Source organism: Dermacentor andersoni, chromosome 1 (genome assembly GCF_023375885.2).
Source record: "Dermacentor andersoni chromosome 1, qqDerAnde1_hic_scaffold, whole genome shotgun sequence".
Classification (NCBI taxonomy): Eukaryota; Metazoa; Arthropoda; class Arachnida; order Ixodida; family Ixodidae; genus Dermacentor; species Dermacentor andersoni.
The window spans coordinates 97,471,841-97,492,216 of record NC_092814.1 but is presented as its reverse complement, the minus strand read 5'-3'; the positions used below and the strand labels follow the sequence as shown (position 1 = coordinate 97,492,216).

Genomic DNA, 20,376 nt, shown 5'->3' with positions numbered 1-20,376 from the left:
CTAGCCTGAAGAAACCCGAGAGCCGGCCGTACGCCGAGGGTGCCTCTGCAGAGAAATGCTCGATACAGAAAACCGGTCGCGCCTAACTTTGAATGAGGGCGCACACAAAATCAATATCGGCAGCTCTGCTGCGTAACATAATGCAAGTAAAACACAAAGCAACGTATCCCCATCACACATTCCAGTGCTTGCGGAACGCGCGCACAAATTAAAATCTGATACTACGGCGTTTACTGCTGCCGTGGCGGTTTTCATGATGGGCATATACTTCATTGAAAACGTGATTTAAAACCATGTCGTGACTTCTCTCTTCGACCGATATCAATGGCGGGCTCCAGGAGAGCTTAAAAGCGCTTCCACGGGCGCCATCTGGACCTGTAAACAAGATGGCTCTGGCACGACCGAGCCGATGGCTCGCATTGAGAAATAGGCGAGTGGAAAGTGACGCGGATGGCCATCAAACGCGTGCGGAAACGAGCGCCGGCTCTGCTTCTCTGGAAATGGATGGCTAGGAACGGTCGTGCCTAGGTTATATCTTCCAGAGTTGGGCATCAACCAAGAACGAGCTTCGAGAGCCCCTTGCACTTGCCACGAGGCTGTGGTCAAAGAGCTTCAACTCGGACGCGTTTCCAGGTGATCGCATTCATCCTTGTTGCACGCTTTGGACTCCTTGGGAGTGTTCGTCTGAAATGATTTACGAGCTTTTCTCGCCAACATGGCTTTACCCTAACCCTTTGTTCTGTACACCAATCAGCTGAAAGGGAGAAAAGGCAATGAATTCATCAGACTATTTTCGCTGCTGTGGAAGGCAACTAGATAGTAATCTGATTATCTTTTGTACTTGTCAAGTTACGCTATTGTACATCAGTGGGCCCCTGTTGAAGTTGCCTGCCCCTTGAAGAAAGAATATTTACTTCATAAGGCACCTACATTATACTGCTGCTTACACCTGTTTTACACGCCGTGGTGGCTCAGTGGCTATGGCGCTCTGTAGCTGAGCACAAGGTCGCGGACTGGATTCCCGACCGCGGCTGCCGAATTTCCGTAGGGGTAAAAAAAACAAACTATCGTGTACTTAGATTTAGCTGCACGTTAACAGTGCATCTACACGACGGATTTTCGCAGTATCTGCAAAACGGACGAGCCGCTCAGGCGACGAAGCGGTAAACACTACTGGCACTCACAGCAAATTCTAGCCGCGGATTGCTTTGAGAGTAGCGTAGCACAAATAAATAAATAAATGTGGTATACATCAATTTCTCCTCCATGTGTGCGCGTCACGCTCTGTATCGCGACGCTACTCTCAAAGCAATCCGCGGCTAGGATTTGCGGTGAGTGCCAGTAGTGTTTACCGCTCCGTCTTCTGAGCGGCTCGCCCCTTTTTGTAGATACTCGCTGCGAAAATCCGTCGTGTAGATGCACTATTGACGCGCAGCTAAATCTAAATACAGGAGAGTATTTTTTTTTTATTTTTGCCACTACGGAACTTATACATGCGCGATATATATATATATATATATATATATATATATATATATATATATATATATATATATATATATATGTGTGTGTGTGTGTGTGTGTGTGTGTGTGTGTGTGTGTGTGTGTGTGTGTGTGTGTGTGTGTGTGTGTGTGTGTTCTTGAATTTAAAATAAATTCTGCGGTTTTACGCGACAAAACCACGACATGATTATGTGGGGGGACAATCCCGCGGCCGGGATTGAACTCTCGACCGCAAGCTCGGCAGTGCAACGTCATAGCCCCTATCACAGAAAGAAAAGCACTGGTTGCCAGACTTACAAACCACTTTATAAGCTAAAGCCAAGGTGTTCGACCACCAGAATGAGGATGCGAGAAAGAGCGCGGCATTTTCTGTCCGTCCGAGTCGCTGAAGGGCAGCGGACGACTGCAATCCGTTACTTGTGTCACGGATTGCGCTGTCCGGCATGAAAAATCCGGATTTATTCCGTCGTGTGGATGCACTATGAATAAATAGGAGGCGAATCCACAAAGATTTCAGTTGATAAGTGCTCTTGACTATTAGCTGACCACCTTCGTTAATGCAGTGTTATGTTAGCTGGAATTTGCTGCTACGAACAAATATAGGGTGAGAGGTTTTTTTTGTTGGCACGCGTCCTCTGAATTTCTGACGCACTCTGGGGTGATGTGAGCTTTGCATCTATATTCAGCCTCATCATCCTCCCCGTCCACCTGAACTTCGGTGTGCACTGCTGAGCACGATCGGGACGAAATGCAACAGCGGTCTTGTATTTAGCTTTAGGCAAAAAACTCCAGGTTGTCAAAATTAATCCGGAGCCGTCCACTACATGGGGGCCTGTCTCACAATCAGATCGTGGTTCCGGCCCGTGAAACCTCAGAATTTAATTTACTTTTAATAGATCTGCGGTTTATGAACGGAGAAAATATTTAATGGCACATCTGAGATACAAATTGTTGGACTTTACTCGTACGCTGCAACAATGAAACAAGGTAGAATAAAAGAGTTGAATTAAGGAGGTTAAACAGAGAAACTCGCATTCACGAAATACTTGTTCGTATACGAGCGAATTCCAGCCAACCCTGACGCTGGACAAAGTTAGAACATACATCTAACCTCTACTACCATCGCCATTGCCGCGCACCCTCTCTCATTTGAACACTAGTTCCCTTTTCTTAGGTTCCTGCACTATTACAATGTATTTCCTTTCCTAATATTTGCTGGTAATGGCCGTTGAAATGTGTACCAGTTGTATTGGTGTAAGAGATTGATTATGCTATTGCACATAATTTTGTTCTTGTACAATCACTTCCTTGCTTTTTTATTCCATTCCCATTTTTGTAACAGATTGCAATCCTGTGCCTGGTTGTGCTTCGCCTTTTTATTTTCAATATAATTTTGTGGTGTTTGCCCATTGCGCATGATCGATACGGCATTGATTCTCTTTGCTTGGCAAACTAGTTGTAAACCATCCTCGTGCTTGTGCTTCATTTCGTGTGCGCAGCATGCATGTTTTCGAGATGGTAATTTGAATTTTCGGGCGATCTTTGCCTTAAATGCTCTGTATAGAAGGATGCGTTCTTGTCTTTTTTCTTAAATAATATCTTCTATTTTTAATTTTTTTCGCAATGTGATTGATTGTGCGCTGTTAAACTTTATTTCAATATTAATGTTCTTGCTTGAAAAAATTGCTTAGACCACATTTATTGCTTTAATGCTACCCTGGCGCATGCGCTTCGGTATTTCCTTGTCGATTCTTTTTTTCAGTTGTTTTTAGACATGATTGTCTTTGTAATGCCCACCTGCTATGCTCTCAACTGAGAGTGGCAGTATGGAAAATAAATAAATAAATAAAATTAGGGAAGACGGCCAGCCAATGGCAAATATCACTTATGAACGAAGACCTTCATGAATTTGGCCCCAGAAGAGTAGCTGGTTGGCTTCGCACGCTGCGTAGACAAGCAAAAAAATAGAGAGAGAGAAATTGGAAGGGAGGTCGCTGTGAACACATGCGCCCACGAGCCGCTCCGCGCAGACAAAATCATTCACATGTCGATCAGTCGATGTAAAAAAAAAAAAAGTCCTGGTCTCACATTCACAAAAAATCTCTGACACTAGAATTATTCGTCAGGGAAAATTTCAGGCAATGGTGGTGTTCGATATATTATTAGCAGAGGCGGCTGGCAAATGGCAACGCTTTGCGAATTAAGGCCCCAGTTACCCAGTGCACCGGACACGGACAACAATAATCGACAGTCACAAAAAGAATGTCCATTCTTGTTTTCCGTGCAGGACGCACTAGGAAACTTTAATAACGCAGCACCAACTAGCCCAACGCTCAACCATGTCGACCTCAAAAAGCACTCAAGATCCTTCAGTGCATCGCAAGCCGACGAGTTGTTAAGCTACAGTGTAAGAGTTTTCTGAACGGTTAGTGGTAAATCGTTTAGTCGGTTCGGTGCAGCGGGGAGGAATTCTGTCTGTAAGTCAAATCGGGGATAATAGCACTGGTGAGCGGCTGATGTTTTCTTGGCAACAACCGACATCGAATGAAGCGCTGTTAAACATTCTGAATAAGGTATTCATTTTGGTCACGGTAACTCCTTGGCACAGCCGACACAAAAGAATCACCTTACACTGCAGCGATCCGGTTAGCGGCTGCATCTGCTGTCAAGGTGGGCACCCTATAGCGGGCGTTATACTTGGCATATCACACTCAGCCAATGAAAGTGCGCGTGCAAGATAGCGACGTTGACTTGCAGCATCTGTCCTTCGAAATGGAATTGAACCACAATGGTTTTCTATAGGTGAAAATTTAGAAGCATTGTAAGCGCAGTCATTGCTAGTGCTGCTACAGAAGCCAGCAACCACTGAAAATTCTTTTGCGGTTGTTTTCTTTCTAGTTTAATTTTTTCAACTGGTAGTGAAGTTTGGACATTTTGCATGGTCGTCGTCATGCCATCCTTATCGTTATTATGGGAGCCGTTGCCGCGACATTGATGTCGTCGTCATTCTTATCGTCATTCCATAGCGCCTTTCTTCTGCTTTCATAAAATACGTACGTAACCCTCAGGTGTTCCCTACGTTCACTAATCTTGACTAAAATCTTTAAGTGGTTGTGTAGACAGCAATACTTGGCCTGCCTTAGTGTCTTCTCATCGTTTCGCATATTCGCCAATCTGCTCTACGCATTGCATAAGCTGCCCAATTTCATTTATTCCCCTTAATCTCAACTGGAATATCGGCTACACCTATTTGCTTTTAATCCATACCGCTCGCCTATCGCTGAACGTTAAGCCTATCGTTTTTCATTCCATCGTTTATTGCGCGATCCTTAAATTCTTCTCGAGCTTCTTTGTTAACGTCCATGTTTCTGTCCATATGTTAGTACCGTTAGAATGCAATGATTGTATACTTTTCGTTCCAAGAATCGCGGTATACTGCCGGCCATGACTTCGTAACGCCTGTTCTGTAGATTTTGTTTTCGTGATACGCGTCCCCTGTGACTAAATAGCCTAGATAAACATATTCTTGCACAGATTCTGGATGCTGACTACCAATCACGGCTACTACGAATCCAGTCTACTGAGCATGACGTTGATATGTGTATGCGTTCGATTTGAATACGCAAAGCCATTAACCAAACACTAACTATAAGCTAAACGTTTCGAAGAAACAGGGCCCGTATTTACAAAAATGTTCTTACGCTGAAATTGTTAGTAAGAGCAGATGAGAGTCAGTCGCTAAGTGGGACATTAGGAAAGGTGGTCGACAAATAACAAAGCCCACTTAGAAACTAAGAGCTTTGGGAATTGGGCCCCAGGGTTTTCTTCTACAGCTATGGTAGCACCAAATTTTCACGTTTAAAACCCGGTAAAACTTTTTCTTGTCTCCCATGTGCCAGTGACATCATCTCATAGTTCTTCCAGATAAAAACTTGCACACACAACTACATGTTACTATCCTGCGAGGACCGTGTGGCGTGTCATGAGATGCCAAGGATCAAATCTACTGTACTGAACCGGTTCGTGGATTTTTAGCGTCCCTGGATTGATGAATGGGGGAACTGAACCGGAACGAAAACGAAAGAGCTTTAACCACAACCCGAAACAAACCGGCATATTTTTTTTATTTTTTTTGGTTTGGCACTCTCGCCTACGAGACAGGCATATTGATTTGTGGGTTTGCAGTTAGTGCCCCTTGAGCACAGACAATTCTCAGCGCGAAACTTTCAGGATTGAATTCCGAAGTATTCAGTTGATTTTCACTTCTTGTCGCAGTGGATCCACCGTGCCAGTATGAAGCTCCATGTGATGTTAATGGCTGCCGTAGCAACGTCTTTCGCTTTTGGTAAGAAGGGGCTTGTTATGACGGCGCGTATGCCACCTAAGCATGAACTCGCATAAAAAGGCATTCGCTGATAGCGTTGTACATCATCACCGCTCCATTTCCTTTTTTTTTTGTGTGTGTGTCTGTGCGTGCGTTCTTGGTTTGATGTTTTTGTTAGCTCGTGTGCGTGCGTGCGCCACATAGTATGACACACACGAGCTTAATGTATGCTTGCAGTTCTTTTTTTTTTTCATTTGTGATGATTAAATAGCGTGAAATCTCCGTTAATACGTATTAACCACAAAGGAAAATAAATAATACCAAAATCTAAATGGAATATATGTAGTGTACAAAATAAAAGCCATAGTTTCAATCTACCTTTCACGCGTGTTTCCGTTATGGCAGCAATTTTAAATAATTGTAACAGTCGAGTGATATCTTTTCTAAGAGATAACGGGAGCATTATCTTTTCGTTTATGTGGTTTAGGACAGCGCCAGCAGCGTGAATGGGCAAGTGCGCAAGAAGCACAGAAAAGTAGTGTAAGGGGTACGCTAATGGCTAATTCTGGCAAAAGGTAGTGATATAAACACTGCATGCTAATAGGTGCGTGGATCGACATTTCTTCATGCCCGCAGATACCCGCACTCTTTAACTGTGCACACAAAAAGATGACAGTCGATAAATCAGAAGCTGGAAACTTCTCTACATCTTTACGAAAAAAAGAAAAATTCAGGCACGCAAATACAACAAAGATGGTGACGTAATGCGATGCCATCGGTGCGGTCATTAGGGCGCGAAATTCTAGAAAGCGAACTTCATTCTTCTCCACTAATAAATCATATTTCTTGAACGAACTATTGCATAGAGTGTTCTGAAAAAGTAATCTGGTGGTCTAGCCTGTTACACTGTTTCTTTCTAGCGTTTCTTCAGTTTTGTAGCTCCGTGGCTGGAACAGCAATCTCGCGGTGAACACAAAGCTTTCGAAACAATGCGAAAACTTTGATGGTTTCTCTGCACATTGAACAGCGACCAAGTTGTTCCGATGACCATATATTGAACGGTTTGTGCACCCGCTCTGTGCCTCTAGGTCAAAATGTGGTCTACGGGCCCCCCGTGCTCGACCCAAGTAGCCAAGAGGGGCAAACGCAGCAACAGTATCAGCAGCAGAACCAGCCTTTCAGGCAACAGCAAAAACAGCAGCAACAGCAGCAGCAGCGGCAGCAGCAGCGACTCACGTTCAAAAAAAATGTGGCTCAAGCAGGTACGTAGATCATTTTTCATGAGCCAAAATCATTGGTGAAACGCATTAACGCTCGGTTTTTGTAGCCAGAGGTAGACGGGATAAAGTTGCATCTCGCGACACGAACACAAAAAACTAGAGAGAACGAGAGAGAGAGAGAGAGCAGTTTCAAAGAGCGGCTGTTTGGGCTAGTCAGAAAAGCTGTTGTTGGTGCAACAGAACTGCTTGTTGACCTAGTTGGTGCTTGCTAAAAGACATGTTTTTTTGCCGCAATTGAACACTCACAAAAGGAAGACACATAAAGACACATAAAGGTGGTCCGAGCCGGTAGCTTCAAGGACCGGGCATGGTGGTGTGAGTTTCTGCCCTGATATCGGAAACAGAGTAATTTGGCGTCACCAAATTTCTCGCAGATTCAGCTTCATCTACAGAAAAATTACTTTAACTATAAACCCGCCATCGAACGTGTGTATTTTTGTTGTAGGGTGATGCGTTCTATTAGGCTAAAAGCACGAGCACATTAAATTTCTCTGGGTTTTCTCTACCTGTTTAAGCCATTAAAGCCTATTCTATTGTCCTACAAAATAATATGGTACAGCAACTTGTCACCTCAGAATATTAAACCATTCACCATCCAATGGCGGTTATTCGATGTTGCTAGCACCAACGAAGAAGAGAACCACCAAGACACTTGTAAGTGGTATCCTCGCATGCCTCTAATGCTTAATTCAACTGCAGCTTTCTTTCCTCTCTTTTGAATAAACACTTTAGAAATAAAATCTTATCAATTCCATTACAAACCTTCAACGGTTTATTCGCTTACTACTTAGCCACCATTTTGTTCATAATTACTACAGAGCAAACAACGAAAACGAAGGGGAAACACGAAACGATGGGACGATGCGCTGACTATCAACTACATGAATATACACCTGTTTCCAGACAGGCAAGGGTCATTACTCCTTATGTAGTTTGAATCTCAACGTAGAGCTCTGAGACCTTCAAAGGAGAACAACAATTCATGTTATTGAGGAATAAAATGCGTCGTGTTTTGTAGCTGCAACCACAGAGACCTGCGTTTTTCCTCAAAATAATTTTTTTCAAGAGTTCGTGCCCACTGCTGTACTGTTCTCGCTCAATTTTTGCAGAAATACCGAATTTTATGGCGCGGATCGTTTATTATAACCCTTAAAACTGTTACTGTCCTTGTTTTTCAATAAATATGCAAACTTTCCTTCGTCCATGTCTCTTAGTATATAAATAGCACCCCCCAACGATTAATGAAAACTGATCTCGAAAGTCATCTCCAGACGCCCTAGCCCGGAAGTGACATAGTCGCCACGTTTGAAACATTACTCACTACGATGGGCGCAAACTATATTGAACTATACCGCTTACGAAGGCAAATTCGCAATTTTTCCTTTTCAAAAACCAATAGCGTAACAATTCCAAGGGCGCTATAACGTAAAGCTATTCCAAACTCTTCTATTGCAATTATGCAATCAGCCATCCGCGATTGGTCAAAAACTTTTTTTGGACCACCCCTGTTTCGCCTGTCTGTCATGCGACGTCATGAAAGCCGCGATAGCTCCCAATCTGACATGACGTGTACTCAATGATTATGTATGATGCGACTGAACAAAAGAAAAATAATTATTTCTAATTCTACGCCTTTTCGCCATTAACCCTCTGCTATTTGTCAAAAGGTGTCAGGCTGCACCCACTTCACCTGTCTGTCACTCGACGCCACAAAACCGCGAAAACTCATTGCCTCAAAGTGTCGTGTGCGCGTTAAAGATGCATTAATATGCCGAACAAAGCTGGATTCTTTTTCTGAATAGACGGAAACCGCCTCGTTTCGAAAGGAATAGAAGATGGATGCCGCCGATCGCTCAGGCACTGGCTACTCGCACCTGCCGGAGGGCATGGGTTTATTTGCGTATAACAAAACCTTTTCCGTGGCCGTATAACGTTATCGGGCTCTTTCTGCACGTATACGACATCGTTCTGCTAACTCTTCTTTGCTGAGGATCTGTTTTAGCGTCTTCATATCCTCGTAATCTGCGAGCAATCAGACTACGAGGGAGATTATTGAGGCCTACTATATCAGGAAAAAGGGATCGCGTTGTGTAAGCATGCTATTTTTACATTTGTAGGACAGCGATTATGAATTTTTTAACCACCTCATAGTTTAACATTAGACTACAGGGTTTTGCGTTTTTGTCTGTGCACTGATACTGACGCCATCGATGGGAGAGCACGTAAGTATGGGTTGTAGCAGATAAGCTTGCGTATGCCTTCTAATAAAGTTAGTTGTGAGTTCAGCGCTGTCCTGTGTGTTTCCCGCCTTTTGTCTTCGTCGTCTTGCGCTGCCCCTTCAAGATGCTCAACCAGTACCAACTCGCCCAAACGTCAATTCTTCTGCCAATAAAAAAACCGCTCAATGTAGGCAATATTATTCGTTTTGAAAGGAAACAAAAGTGACCTCCTATAAACGAGAAGAGCGTTTGATTGGGCTGGTCAGGCAACGCTGTGGGTCACCGCCCGATGCTTGCGTCAGCGTTTACGTAAATTTGACGTCAGGAGATTGAGAAAACAACATGTTGGAATAGTCTTAGGTTATAGGGTCCCAAGTGTTATATTGACCGATCTGGACCATAATTTTTCCACCGATTTCCGCAAATGACCATCAATTTCACCATTTGAAAAAAATAATGCAGTCCCTGCATGTAGTCGCGACCGACGTGCTGTGCGAAAAGTGTTAAGCCTAACGCTGAAGGGTCGGAATAAGAAAACAGTTCGCTATTCTTTTCCCTTTTTCAGTGCTACAGAAAACAAATCAAGATGAAAGGTGCCTAAACGGTAAATAACATTTAACTGTGATCAATTCTAAACATGCATGCATTCTCTTCTGGTGCCTGACCTCATTAAAATACCGTGGCTGAAGTGTTACTTTATTGAATATACCAAAAATGTCTGTTGATATGTCAGCGCTGCAGTCTTTCTGTTACCGCGGCGTTCGCTCTTTCATCTTTCACTGTGCTCGTTCAATTGGTTACGCCGCTGACGTCGACACCGACGCTCGCCGGAGGAACGGACGGCTAAGAGCTGCACTCTAATATAATCGCGACAAGGACTGGATGAACCCGTACTTACAGCCTCAAATTTCGTTAAACAAGTGTTCATGGTGTAGTAGCGCAAACATTTATGTACAATTCGAGGAAATAACACGGCGCCTGTCGCACTCCTACCGTCGTTTTACCGTTGTCGGAGTTGGTTCGACACTGAACGTTGATGAAACAGGCGCCGCTAGATTCAGTTCCTCACCTCACAGTAGTCTCGCCGGTTATCTATCGCCTATGTTCAGCGTTACCAAAACGCCGTATTTGCCTGGCACCTCATTGGTGCCCTGCAAGCGTGCAGAAAAAAAAAAAAAAAAACCTGGTGAAACCATCGACGATGATAGTCGACGTTAATGCGATTAGCAGTGAAACTATATAGTGACACACCGCATGGCCAATGCCGGAACGCGTGTGCATCCGGGGGTCCTCTCTCGCGCTTCCCATTGCACACGCTGCGCCATCTAGCTGCGATGCCGTGAACTCGGCGCGAGGCGGGGTTTCGCTTCTGCCGAGCAGCGGAGAAATTTGAAAGGATGTTTTTTTTGTCATTGAAGTGCGCCACATGTGCGGTAGCACAGGCTCAGTTACCTAAGGTGGCCTCAAAGGGATTTATTGAAGAGCGGTATATTACCTAGTGGCACGTATCCAGTAGGACAAGTTGGCGTCGGGTTCATCGAAGAACGGCACGAACCAAGTGGCACATACCCACTGCTCGAACTTGGCGCCATGAGCAGCTGTACTTAACCTGTACCACGTGCCTATTGACCCCAGTTCCACTTCCAGTCACCCAAGTTGGCAGATAGATAGATAGATAGATAGATAGATAGATAGATAGATAGATAGATAGATAGATAGATAGATAGATAGATAGATAGATAGATAGTCCCCAGAAAGTGTGTGAAGTACCATAAGAATGAGAATCGCATTAAAAATACTATAGGTCAAGAAATAGCACAGCGACGCATTTCGCTCACCACTTCCGCGTATCAACTTCATGGGAGGTTTCTGGTATTCGAATGCCATCAGCCACAGGTTGGTTAAAGCGAGTCTTCAATTCCCATTTATTCTGTCAACCGAGAAAAAAAAATGTAACGTACGGTTATCTATACAGTCTAGCTGCGAAAAAAAAGTTTTTTTAAGAAACTAGATATTCCAGTGATTCCAGTGGTCCTGCTGCGAGTCAGCGCTTGCGGTGACCATTCGACGTACAGTTTTGTTTTTAGTGATACATTCACTTTATCGTGGACAGATACGTTGATTTTACGTCATCTATATTGAGGCACCAAATTCTGCAGTGTCACAGCAAGAAGTGCGTGCGCCACCGGTTTTGATTACCGTGCAGGACTATTTTTCGTTGAAGTATAGTGCAGTACGCACACAGAGGGTTGAAGTTCAAACAAATTCACCCATGCAGCCGGCATCCATAAGGATATCTCAAAATCAAGAGCGGCAGAGAGTTAATAACTTCTCAAATATTGTGTTGCCTAACATGTGCTTGCCCTGTTTCACGTGTCACTTCGTCCGTTTATTATTATTATTATTATTATTATTATTATTATTATTATTATTATTATTATTATTATTATTATTATTATTATTATTATTATTATTATTATTTTGTTTCGGTACCGTGTGAGTGGGTTGAAGCGTTTCGACCGGAGACAATGGTTAATGTGCAGGTCGTTGCCAAGAAGTCACTTGTACAGCAAAGCGCATCGTGCGGCTACTAAGACGACGTTGCATACTTGCACCGACAGGAGCAGCAGAAAAATGCCTGTAAGTACACCATTCAGCACGGATCATTCATACTTGCGCACAACCACTTCTCGGCTGTGTTTTCGTTAAAAGTAAAAACAGTGCACCTTGCCTCTGCGAGCAACACTGAAGCCTCAAGAAACGGAAAAAATCGCACTCACATTTGTTCATGCATTTCATCTAAAAGGAGGAAAGAATTAATGCGTGCTCATGACCCTTTCTGGCTCTCTTGTACAGAAAATCTGAGTGTTCAATGTGAGCATGTTGCAGCGAATATACAGTAGTCATGCTGCGATGCCACTTAAGCTGTAAAAATTGTACCGAAAATTGTGTTGTGGAGCAGTGAAGAAATTAGGTTGTAGGGCCCTGAAAAGCGAAGTATTTTCATAACCGCTGAAAATATACGAAGTTGTGAATCTCGGATCACTTTCACCAATTTTTATTGAGAAATTAAGTTAGTGATCCAGGCCGAGATTTCAGGCCAGTTCAAGATGTTCGCATTTTTCTACATTTAGCTCTCTAAGTAAAAAGCATATCACAGTTGCAGTTGTATTACTATTCTGGTCGTCAACTATACTCGCAAGTGAGTAATACTCCTTCGTTTCAACATTCTCGTTGCGACGCGCTACCTGAGTACGTCGGGTGACACGTAGTAATATAGACACTAAGTCGTAATACAATTACTTGAACAAAGCCCTATATGATACACTTTGTAGCATGTGGGACAGTCCGATTTCTTGTGCTTGCACTCCGTTCAATAACTGAGTGCCTTAACTGTCCACAGAGATAACCGATGCGTTCGTTACATCCTCGATAAGAACGGCTGCAATTATGAAGATCTTCCGACGTGGATTTTCGACCGGGAAATAAGGTCTTCGAGGAACTTTCCAGCTGTTTGTCAAGAGGGTGAGCATAAGACGTTTCCGTATATACAAAAATATATGCACATGCTTGAATCGGGGCAACGAAAAGTGATACCGGCGCATTGATTCCCCCACGGAGCTGCTTTCCTGGGCAGGCCTAGACATATTATTTAGTCGCGTAATACTTCAGAGAGTCAAGTTCTTATTTCAATTAATATGCAATGTATTCAACATGGATCCTGCTACTTACATTAGTTTTAACCGTTGGAGGGAAACGCGTCACAAGCATGAATTTACGATAAATGAATACTCTTGTGTTAACAACGCATATTACTTCTCTTTCTTCCCCCGTGCCATACGAGAATGGAACGCCCTAGGAAAATTCACAACTTCGCAGGATACCTAAAAAAAAGAAAATTGAGGTAACGGCTGCATCAGTCCTGTCAACAAGCCAGACTTGATGACCATGTTCAGTCTGTTATTGATTTATGCCGTTACTTGCTCGATGTGTACTCTTTGTATGAATGCAAGAAGGAATCCTTTGCGATGTGTATGAACGCTTGGCTTGATGGCCAAAGTTGGCGGCTCTCTTCGAATGCTTTGATTTCTTTTCTTTTTTACACCTGATTGCTGTTTTATTTTATTATTGATTGTAATTTGCATTTTCTTGTACATAAAACCACTACTGTAACAGTCCCAAATGGGACTAACAGTACATTAAAACAAAATTTTAAGAAAGCGTTATTGGTTACGAAAGTAAAGCTTCTGCATTCTTTCTTTACAAATCTATGAAAACAAAGGCTGCAATGAAAACGCAACATGCTAAACTGCTACAGATGTATAGCCTTTCTCATGATCACTAGGTATTAGTCGCTCTTTGGCGAACAATGTACTCTGCCAATATGTTACCTCCGTCTGCCTGCTGATTCATTCAACTACGATGGCTTTGTTGTTTAAAAATTTCGTACTTCATTCATTCAACTATGAAGTTTTTTGCAGGTTACAGAGAGCTACGAGTAATTGGACGTTTCTTTTTTATTACCCAAGACACCTTTTTCTCAAAGCCTTCTATTGAAGTTCCATGGACTCCATTCACGCAGTCCAGATGATCAGTATAGTATACAGTTAGGTGTACGTCCTGTGTAAAGGAGGCCTTGTACCACTTGTTATGAGAGCTGTGAAATATATCTCTGTGGTACTAAAGAGCATCTTCTCACGAGCGTTTTTCTATAGCGCATTATATATTGAAATGTGTCTTTTATAAACAAAGTTATTTGCAATGAAATGCTGCCGCTGCATGCTTTTACGGCCTTTCCCTCTTTTTTGTCATTCCTTCTGTGCTCGAAGTTGTGCCTCTGTGTCCACGCTGAACAAAGCCCGTCATGCTACGCCTATAATCTGCGTCGCACCACCTGATGTCGCAGGCCATAGTATCGGCGGACTAGTATCGTCCTGCGCAGTACAATGGCGCCGCCGCGTTATCAGTGACAACGTACGTGCACGTTTGGAGACACTTCTTAGTCGTGACGGGTAAACAAACCTAGCCACTTGTCGTCGTGTTTATGGCCGCGTAGGAATATTGCATGAAAAATGGAGCAAGCTTCAGCCAGATAAAGAGCACGCGGTTTATTGAACGAAACCGCAAGCTTCCTCTTGCGGCAGCAAGTTAGCAGCATGCGACACAGTTCACCGTTCGGCAGCATGTTACACTCCTGCAACATGTGAAGGCGAAAGCCTGCTGCACACTCGGCAATGCACCGTCGCGCATCGTCGCGTTGCTGCTTTAGCAGTTCGGCTCCTTCGGTTCGTTTTCGACGCTTAGCCCGCTTAGCTGCAGCTTCGCACGTTCGTATATAGCGGGGTCAGACTCGCGCCAACGACCTTTGTTTTCGATTTTACGTTGCATCCTCTCAGCAGGGAATTGCAGCATATGTTATTCTTTGTCTTGTATAGATGATTTTGATGAATGTATGCACTGTTCGCTTCACTTTGCTGAGCGCTTGTAGCCTCAGCCTAACGGGGGGGGCTATGAGCCATTGCATTTTTTGCTTGCTTACGGGGATATGAGCCATTGAGAATGTCACGTGGTTATTTTTTGCACAACTCAACTAGACTCCGCGTTTCATTACGCTGTATGCGTGATTCCAATGAATGTAGGCACTGTACACTTCACTTTGTTGAGTGCTTGTAGCCTCTGCATTACGAGAGGAATGAGCCATTGCATTTTTGCTTGTCTAGGTGGGTGATGAGCCATTGCTGATAATGATTATTTCTGTACGATTGGACCGGAAGACGCATTCTTTTTTTCAAGGCCATCGGGGGTATGATCCGCTTAAGGCTTTCGCCTTAATAACATTTGCTAGGTGTTCATGCCTGGGGACTAAGTGGGTTTATTCACCATGCCCAGGAACTGTTGCAGGCCCTCGTTAACAGACAGTAAGTAGTATACCGGGTGATCATTTCTTTTACTTTTAGAGAATCTTTAAATATCACATGTGGCAGATAGCATAATCCTAGTCTTTCAGCTGGATTATTGAAAGAAGCGGACATTACTTGTACGAGAAATCGAAACACATATCTATCTAAATAAAAATTAATTAATTTCCTAATTAATTACTTTATGGCGCATATTGCAATTTACGAACTGTAGCCGGTGAGTTGGCAGGTATAACAGGTATAATCACTCAGAATTACTTTTCAGTGTGACACCATTTTCAATGTTATCATTGCTAAAGTGTGGTTACAAATTACAAAGGCGTTCCAATTACATTAGTGCTTCAATGCATAAAAGAGCACTTTGTTAAAGAAGTAAGTAGAACAACTCTGCATTTTTACTTCTAGTTTGATGGCGCATATCTAGAAACCAATGCCATCCTCAAGATTTCTTTCAAGTGGTTATTACTTGCAAACTCACCGGCTACAATTCGTAAATTCCAGTATGTGCAGTCAAGTAATTAATTAATAACTTTAATAGTAAATTTTCTTCAATTAGTTGATGGTGTCTTTCGATTTCTCGTGTAAGTAATGGCCGTTTCTTTGAATAACCCACCTAAAGGACTAAAATTATGCTGTTTGCAACAGGTGATATTTAAAAATTCCCAAAAATCACCCTGTATACCATAGTGCATTGCGGGCACTCTGCTCGGCTTCCAAAAATGAATTATTTCACTTCCCGTGAGGAACGCATTCCTTCTGCAACTTATGAGGACCAAATTTATTTTTCGTACGTGAGCACCGTGTAAATTTGGACGCACTCCTGTAAGGCGCGAGAACGGGAGTATAGATAATTAAACAACTGTCACATCCCCGTTTTTCTTCGCAGGAACTAACGCCCAAATTTCCAGTGCCCAATCGTCGGCAGAAGCACTGCAAACACAGGTCACTCAATCCCAACGCTATTCTACAGCTCACACCAAAACGGCCCAAGCTCAACTAAAGCAGCAGTCTAGTTTGCAGTATTCTGAAGGTCAGCAAAAACAACTGGCGCCTACAACAGGAGCTGCTTTAGATTCTGCTTACAACAGTGGTGAACTCCGGTCACTGATTATACAAAGCCGGCTTGCGGAACCATTGGCGTATAGCTATGGGATGGTGTACCCACAAGTTCCGCTGTTCTTTGTTTACTTGACGCAGCCGTACGATTTCACGCAAGGGCAATACATGGCAAAAGAATCATTGGAACAGTATTCGCCGACAGGATCGGTTGCTAGCAAAGGCGCCATGCTTAAAGACCTTTTCGGTGACCAAGGGTTGGCCGTTATAAGCGAAGCTAGCGCGCGGAAATTCTCCACACCCATTCTGACTTGGTCTTCGGGTAAACGGATGGCCGCGGAAAATCAAGGCCAGACAAAACGACGAGTGACAAGGGACGGAGGTTGGCATGCCAGCGAACAAACTGCGGTCCAGAGCTACCAGCCCTTCAGCACGACGAGCGCAGGCCAGGCAGGACTGCAGGCCGAAGTCAAAAGTGCAAAGCTTGCCAAACTAGCGGCGTCAAGCCTATCGGGAGCAGCCTCCGCCGCTCTCACGGAAGCGGCAGCGCAGCAGCAAACCCAGCAGCAGGTGTCCGGAGCGCGCGACGCCGCCGTCTCCTCCGGTGGCTTTTACCGCGAGGCAAAGCGCGATTTCAGTCAGGTTGGTGCAGCAGACACGTCAGCGAGCCAACAAGAGGAGCAAGAGGTCAGCTCACAGTCCTCGCAGGAAGAAATCGCTGCTCAGTCGAGCGAGCTAGCGGACGCGCAGCAACCTCTCCAAGAGGTGCCGAGCGCACCTGCACAGCCGAGCCTGTACAGTGAACAAGCCTCTGGACAGCAGACGGCCTCCTCAAGTGCCTGGAGCGGAGGTGTCCGCCGCCAGAAGGTGGCCAAACTGGGCGGCACGAAGGGAGGAGGCACGAAGGGCATAATGCGCACGCTGGCACGCAAGCACTCGTGGACGCGAAACAGTCTGGGGTATAGTGGGTAGGCGGTTTTTTTTTATTATTATTATTTTTTGACGAAGAAGAAACGGGGCAAGGTAAACTACATCCTCACGGTGCACACGAGTGCATCCCGATTAGCGAATAAATGTCCTTGTGCCCAGAGCGAAGTGCTTCACTGATTTTTCCTGTGCACGAAATCGGAAACGCCGGTGATCTCACAGTGAATGACTCGTCGTAAAATGACTTCTTTTTGCCCTAGTTGATGCGCGACTCATATCGAGAACACTATTTCGAATAAAGACTGGACAACGGACGAAGTACAGACAGACAGAAAGCGCAGGAGGCTGCTCCAGGGCTGATGTGTTCTTTCTGTTACTTCGTTTGACTTGTTCCTTTATTACGTCCAGTTTTCACGTTATAAACCTCTTGTCGGCTAACGTTCCCGCTATAATGGCGATTGACACAGCGGCTGCGCTCACCCCCACCAAACGACGCGGACCAACCACACTCACGAAACTACTCCAACATCGTCGCACCATTCCCTTCATTCTTTTTCCCCTCTTCTTTTTTTTTAGCCCCCTGCAAACTTATCCTGACGTCACCATGCCCCTTGCAAAGGGTCCTTTTGTGTGACCTTGTGAGCATAAAAAAGAAATCATACTGGTTCAAAATTACAGTTCAGAGCTTGTATAAAAATTAACATTCGGCAAGAAACTTTAAGCCCGAAGCACAAAACAAGCATGATGGCTAATAGGTACCGATGCATTGCTTTGATTTGCATACTATAAGCAATGTAAACACCCTCATAACGGCTGGCTCGCTGCCTAGTTTGCGTGAGATTAAAGGAAGATATGTTTTAACTTCAAGTCACTCGGATACTCGGCTACATGGAAAAGAGATCACCTGGAGCTTCAGTCCGCCTGGTTTCGGTGTTACGCTTAGTATTAGTTTTAGTCTATTTGTTTCAAATGAGGTGCAGTAGGCGATAATAAGCATGGAGAAATTGGTACCAGAGTGAAGCGATGTAATAAGAACCTCTTGTTGTGACGGCTCTTAAAACAATCAGGTGAACAGTTAAACACAGTAGTTGTGTACAGAATCATCATTAGTTGTGCGAAAAAAGTAAAGTTAGAATTGAAAAACCATCAGGAACAGCGACATGTTCAAAAGATGCCAATTTACAACACTTTATTGTGAGAATTATGAAACATGTACTTTTAGCAGTCGTTTGATACTTTACGGCATGCGGCAGATTTAATGCGAAATGGTAAGTCATTCCAAATTATTATGGCTAAGAATTGAATTGTTTATTTCCAATAATGAGGATGAAGCCCTGGAATATTATTTTGACTGACAAATCTGGATGTCATAAAACAAATAATCTTCTCGGCGTCTACAATGGCCAAAGCGTTAGGATAATGGCGCTCAGGAAGTGTCATTTCACGATGTCCTTTTTCTGTGCGGAGTCGATGCCTCACGCCGAGCTCTCTGTCTGTTCAGAAATAAATTTGCTCTCTATATTTTCTCAGTGGTGTTGGTAACTAAGATGGCTTCCCAGCAGAGAAAAGAGCAGGCACTGTGCAAGTAAAATCTTTTGAGACCAAACCGAACACGAATTGAATAGTGCCACAAGCAAATCGAATGGCATATTAAATAGTTTTCGGCTAGCGTTCGATTTATGAGCAGTTGTTTTCAGCATTAACATTCAGCACTGTTCACATGCTAGTACCAAATTAGCAAGTTTCAGTCATTACATTGCACATTATGAAGCATACTTTATTAAAAGCCCGCGTCTCCTTTCCCCAACCCCCAAAGGGATCATTAGCAACAAATAAGCAGTCTGTTCGCTAACTCAGGAATCTTCAGAGCATACGTGCGCGTGCATTATCATATTGAAGTGAAAAGGCAGTTTTGTGAGTAGCATGTTTGTGTGCTTTCGAGACAAAACCGAAAATGCTCATCATCTACAGTGATGGCAGCGCGCAAAATAAAAAATCAAGCTTTTTTCTACTTTGAGTGGTCGCTGCAGATGGCGCCACTATTATAAACAATAATGTTGCTGCAAAACGTATTAAGGTTTAATCAGGAGCAAAATTCAAGCCGAAATGGTCCTTCTTCTACGTCGTGGGAGTCAATTTTGGCGCCTTTCCGGCAGTTATGCTAACAGCGAATTGAGCGCCGCACGTTGGCAAAGAGGGGAAATTCTGGCAGCGAAAACAACGGCATACAAGTAGCGCGCCTCGCCGTAGATTCTTGACATGGTTGTGGGATGGCGCCACGAGCACTGTGTGGCTCTTCGTTTTGCGGGGCCCATGCCCGAACAGAACGCGAAGAATGCGACTGTATCTTTTTTGTTGTTTTTGTTCCTTCTCGGGGGGGGGCTCATTTTTTCCTCCTAGGAGGCAGGTCGCCAGGCGTTTTTCTTTTCGGCACTCGTCTGCACATGACAGTTCTCTGACAGCGCGAGACGTTCAATCCACTGCAAGAAATCAGAAATCTGGCTCTTGTAGGATCCTCAAAGTACAGTTGCAAAAGTGAAAGGAAGATCTGCAGCTAATTAGAAGTGCGCGGAATTTAAGGCAAGCGTTTAAATAAACACGACTGCATTTCTCATTTGCCGGGTGGAAATTTTATTTAAATTTATATAAAATATCCTCAAGGTGAAAAGACATTACAGAGGGGAGTGGTTACAGAAGATGGTTACAAAAATAGGGAACAAAAGGTTATAAATGGGAAACAATATGTCGCTACACGCGGATGAGACTTACTATAGAAATATTCACAACCATAACGAAAAATACATATGGGCAAGGTTAATAACTATACACTGTTTCGCTATGTAAAACACCCACACACACACTCACGCTAACACATGTTACAAAAAATCGTTTCCTTATGATTCAATGTTAGCTAATACTTTCATGAATGCATCATCATACTCGATAAGGACTAGTGATGCGGGAATGTCAATCCACTGGTTGAATGCATATCGCAGATGTGAATTTGCAAATATAGACGTCCTGCAATGGCTCGAACAACAGCTTTATGAACGTGATCAAGCCTTTGTTATGTGTATTGCGCGGGATGAATTAGTTGGTTGCGCAGATCATGGTGATGATACAACGCATAAAAAATCTCTAAACGAGCT

General features: G+C 43.8%; 1 protein-coding gene across 2 annotated transcripts; it reads left to right on the top strand.

Moving 5' to 3' along the window:
• The first annotated feature begins 458 nt into the window (after positions 1 to 458).
• LOC129380540 (uncharacterized) lies at positions 459 to 17,391 on the top strand. 2 transcript variants are annotated; one of them, XM_055061817.2, is made up of 7 exons: positions 459 to 633; positions 5,779 to 5,848; positions 6,916 to 7,089; positions 9,892 to 9,930; positions 11,870 to 11,966; positions 12,730 to 12,851; positions 16,131 to 17,391. In XM_055061817.2, the coding sequence occupies exons 2-7, from the start codon at positions 5,797 to 5,799 to the stop codon at positions 17,270 to 17,272; spliced, it is 1,626 nt and encodes a 541-aa protein (XP_054917792.1). In that variant the 5' UTR covers positions 459 to 633; positions 5,779 to 5,796; the 3' UTR covers positions 17,273 to 17,391. The 2 variants fall into 2 exon arrangements, with proteins under 2 accessions (XP_054917792.1, XP_054917794.1); XM_055061819.2 differs by lacking the exon at positions 459 to 633 and having other exon boundaries at positions 5,231 to 5,848.
• The last annotated feature ends 2,985 nt before the right edge of the window (positions 17,392 to 20,376 follow it).

Excerpts from the sequence above, each read along its gene's own strand:
- LOC129380540 (XM_055061817.2), top strand. The coding sequence starts at position 5,797 with ATGAAGCTCCATGTGATGTTAATGGCTGCCGTAGCAACGTCTTTCGCT. Across the intron at positions 7,090-9,891 it reads AAAAAATGTGGCTCAAGCAG|TGCTACAGAAAACAAATCAA; the intron begins GTACGTAGATCA and ends TCCCTTTTTCAG. Across the intron at positions 11,967-12,729 it reads GGAGCAGCAGAAAAATGCCT|AGATAACCGATGCGTTCGTT; the intron begins GTAAGTACACCA and ends AACTGTCCACAG.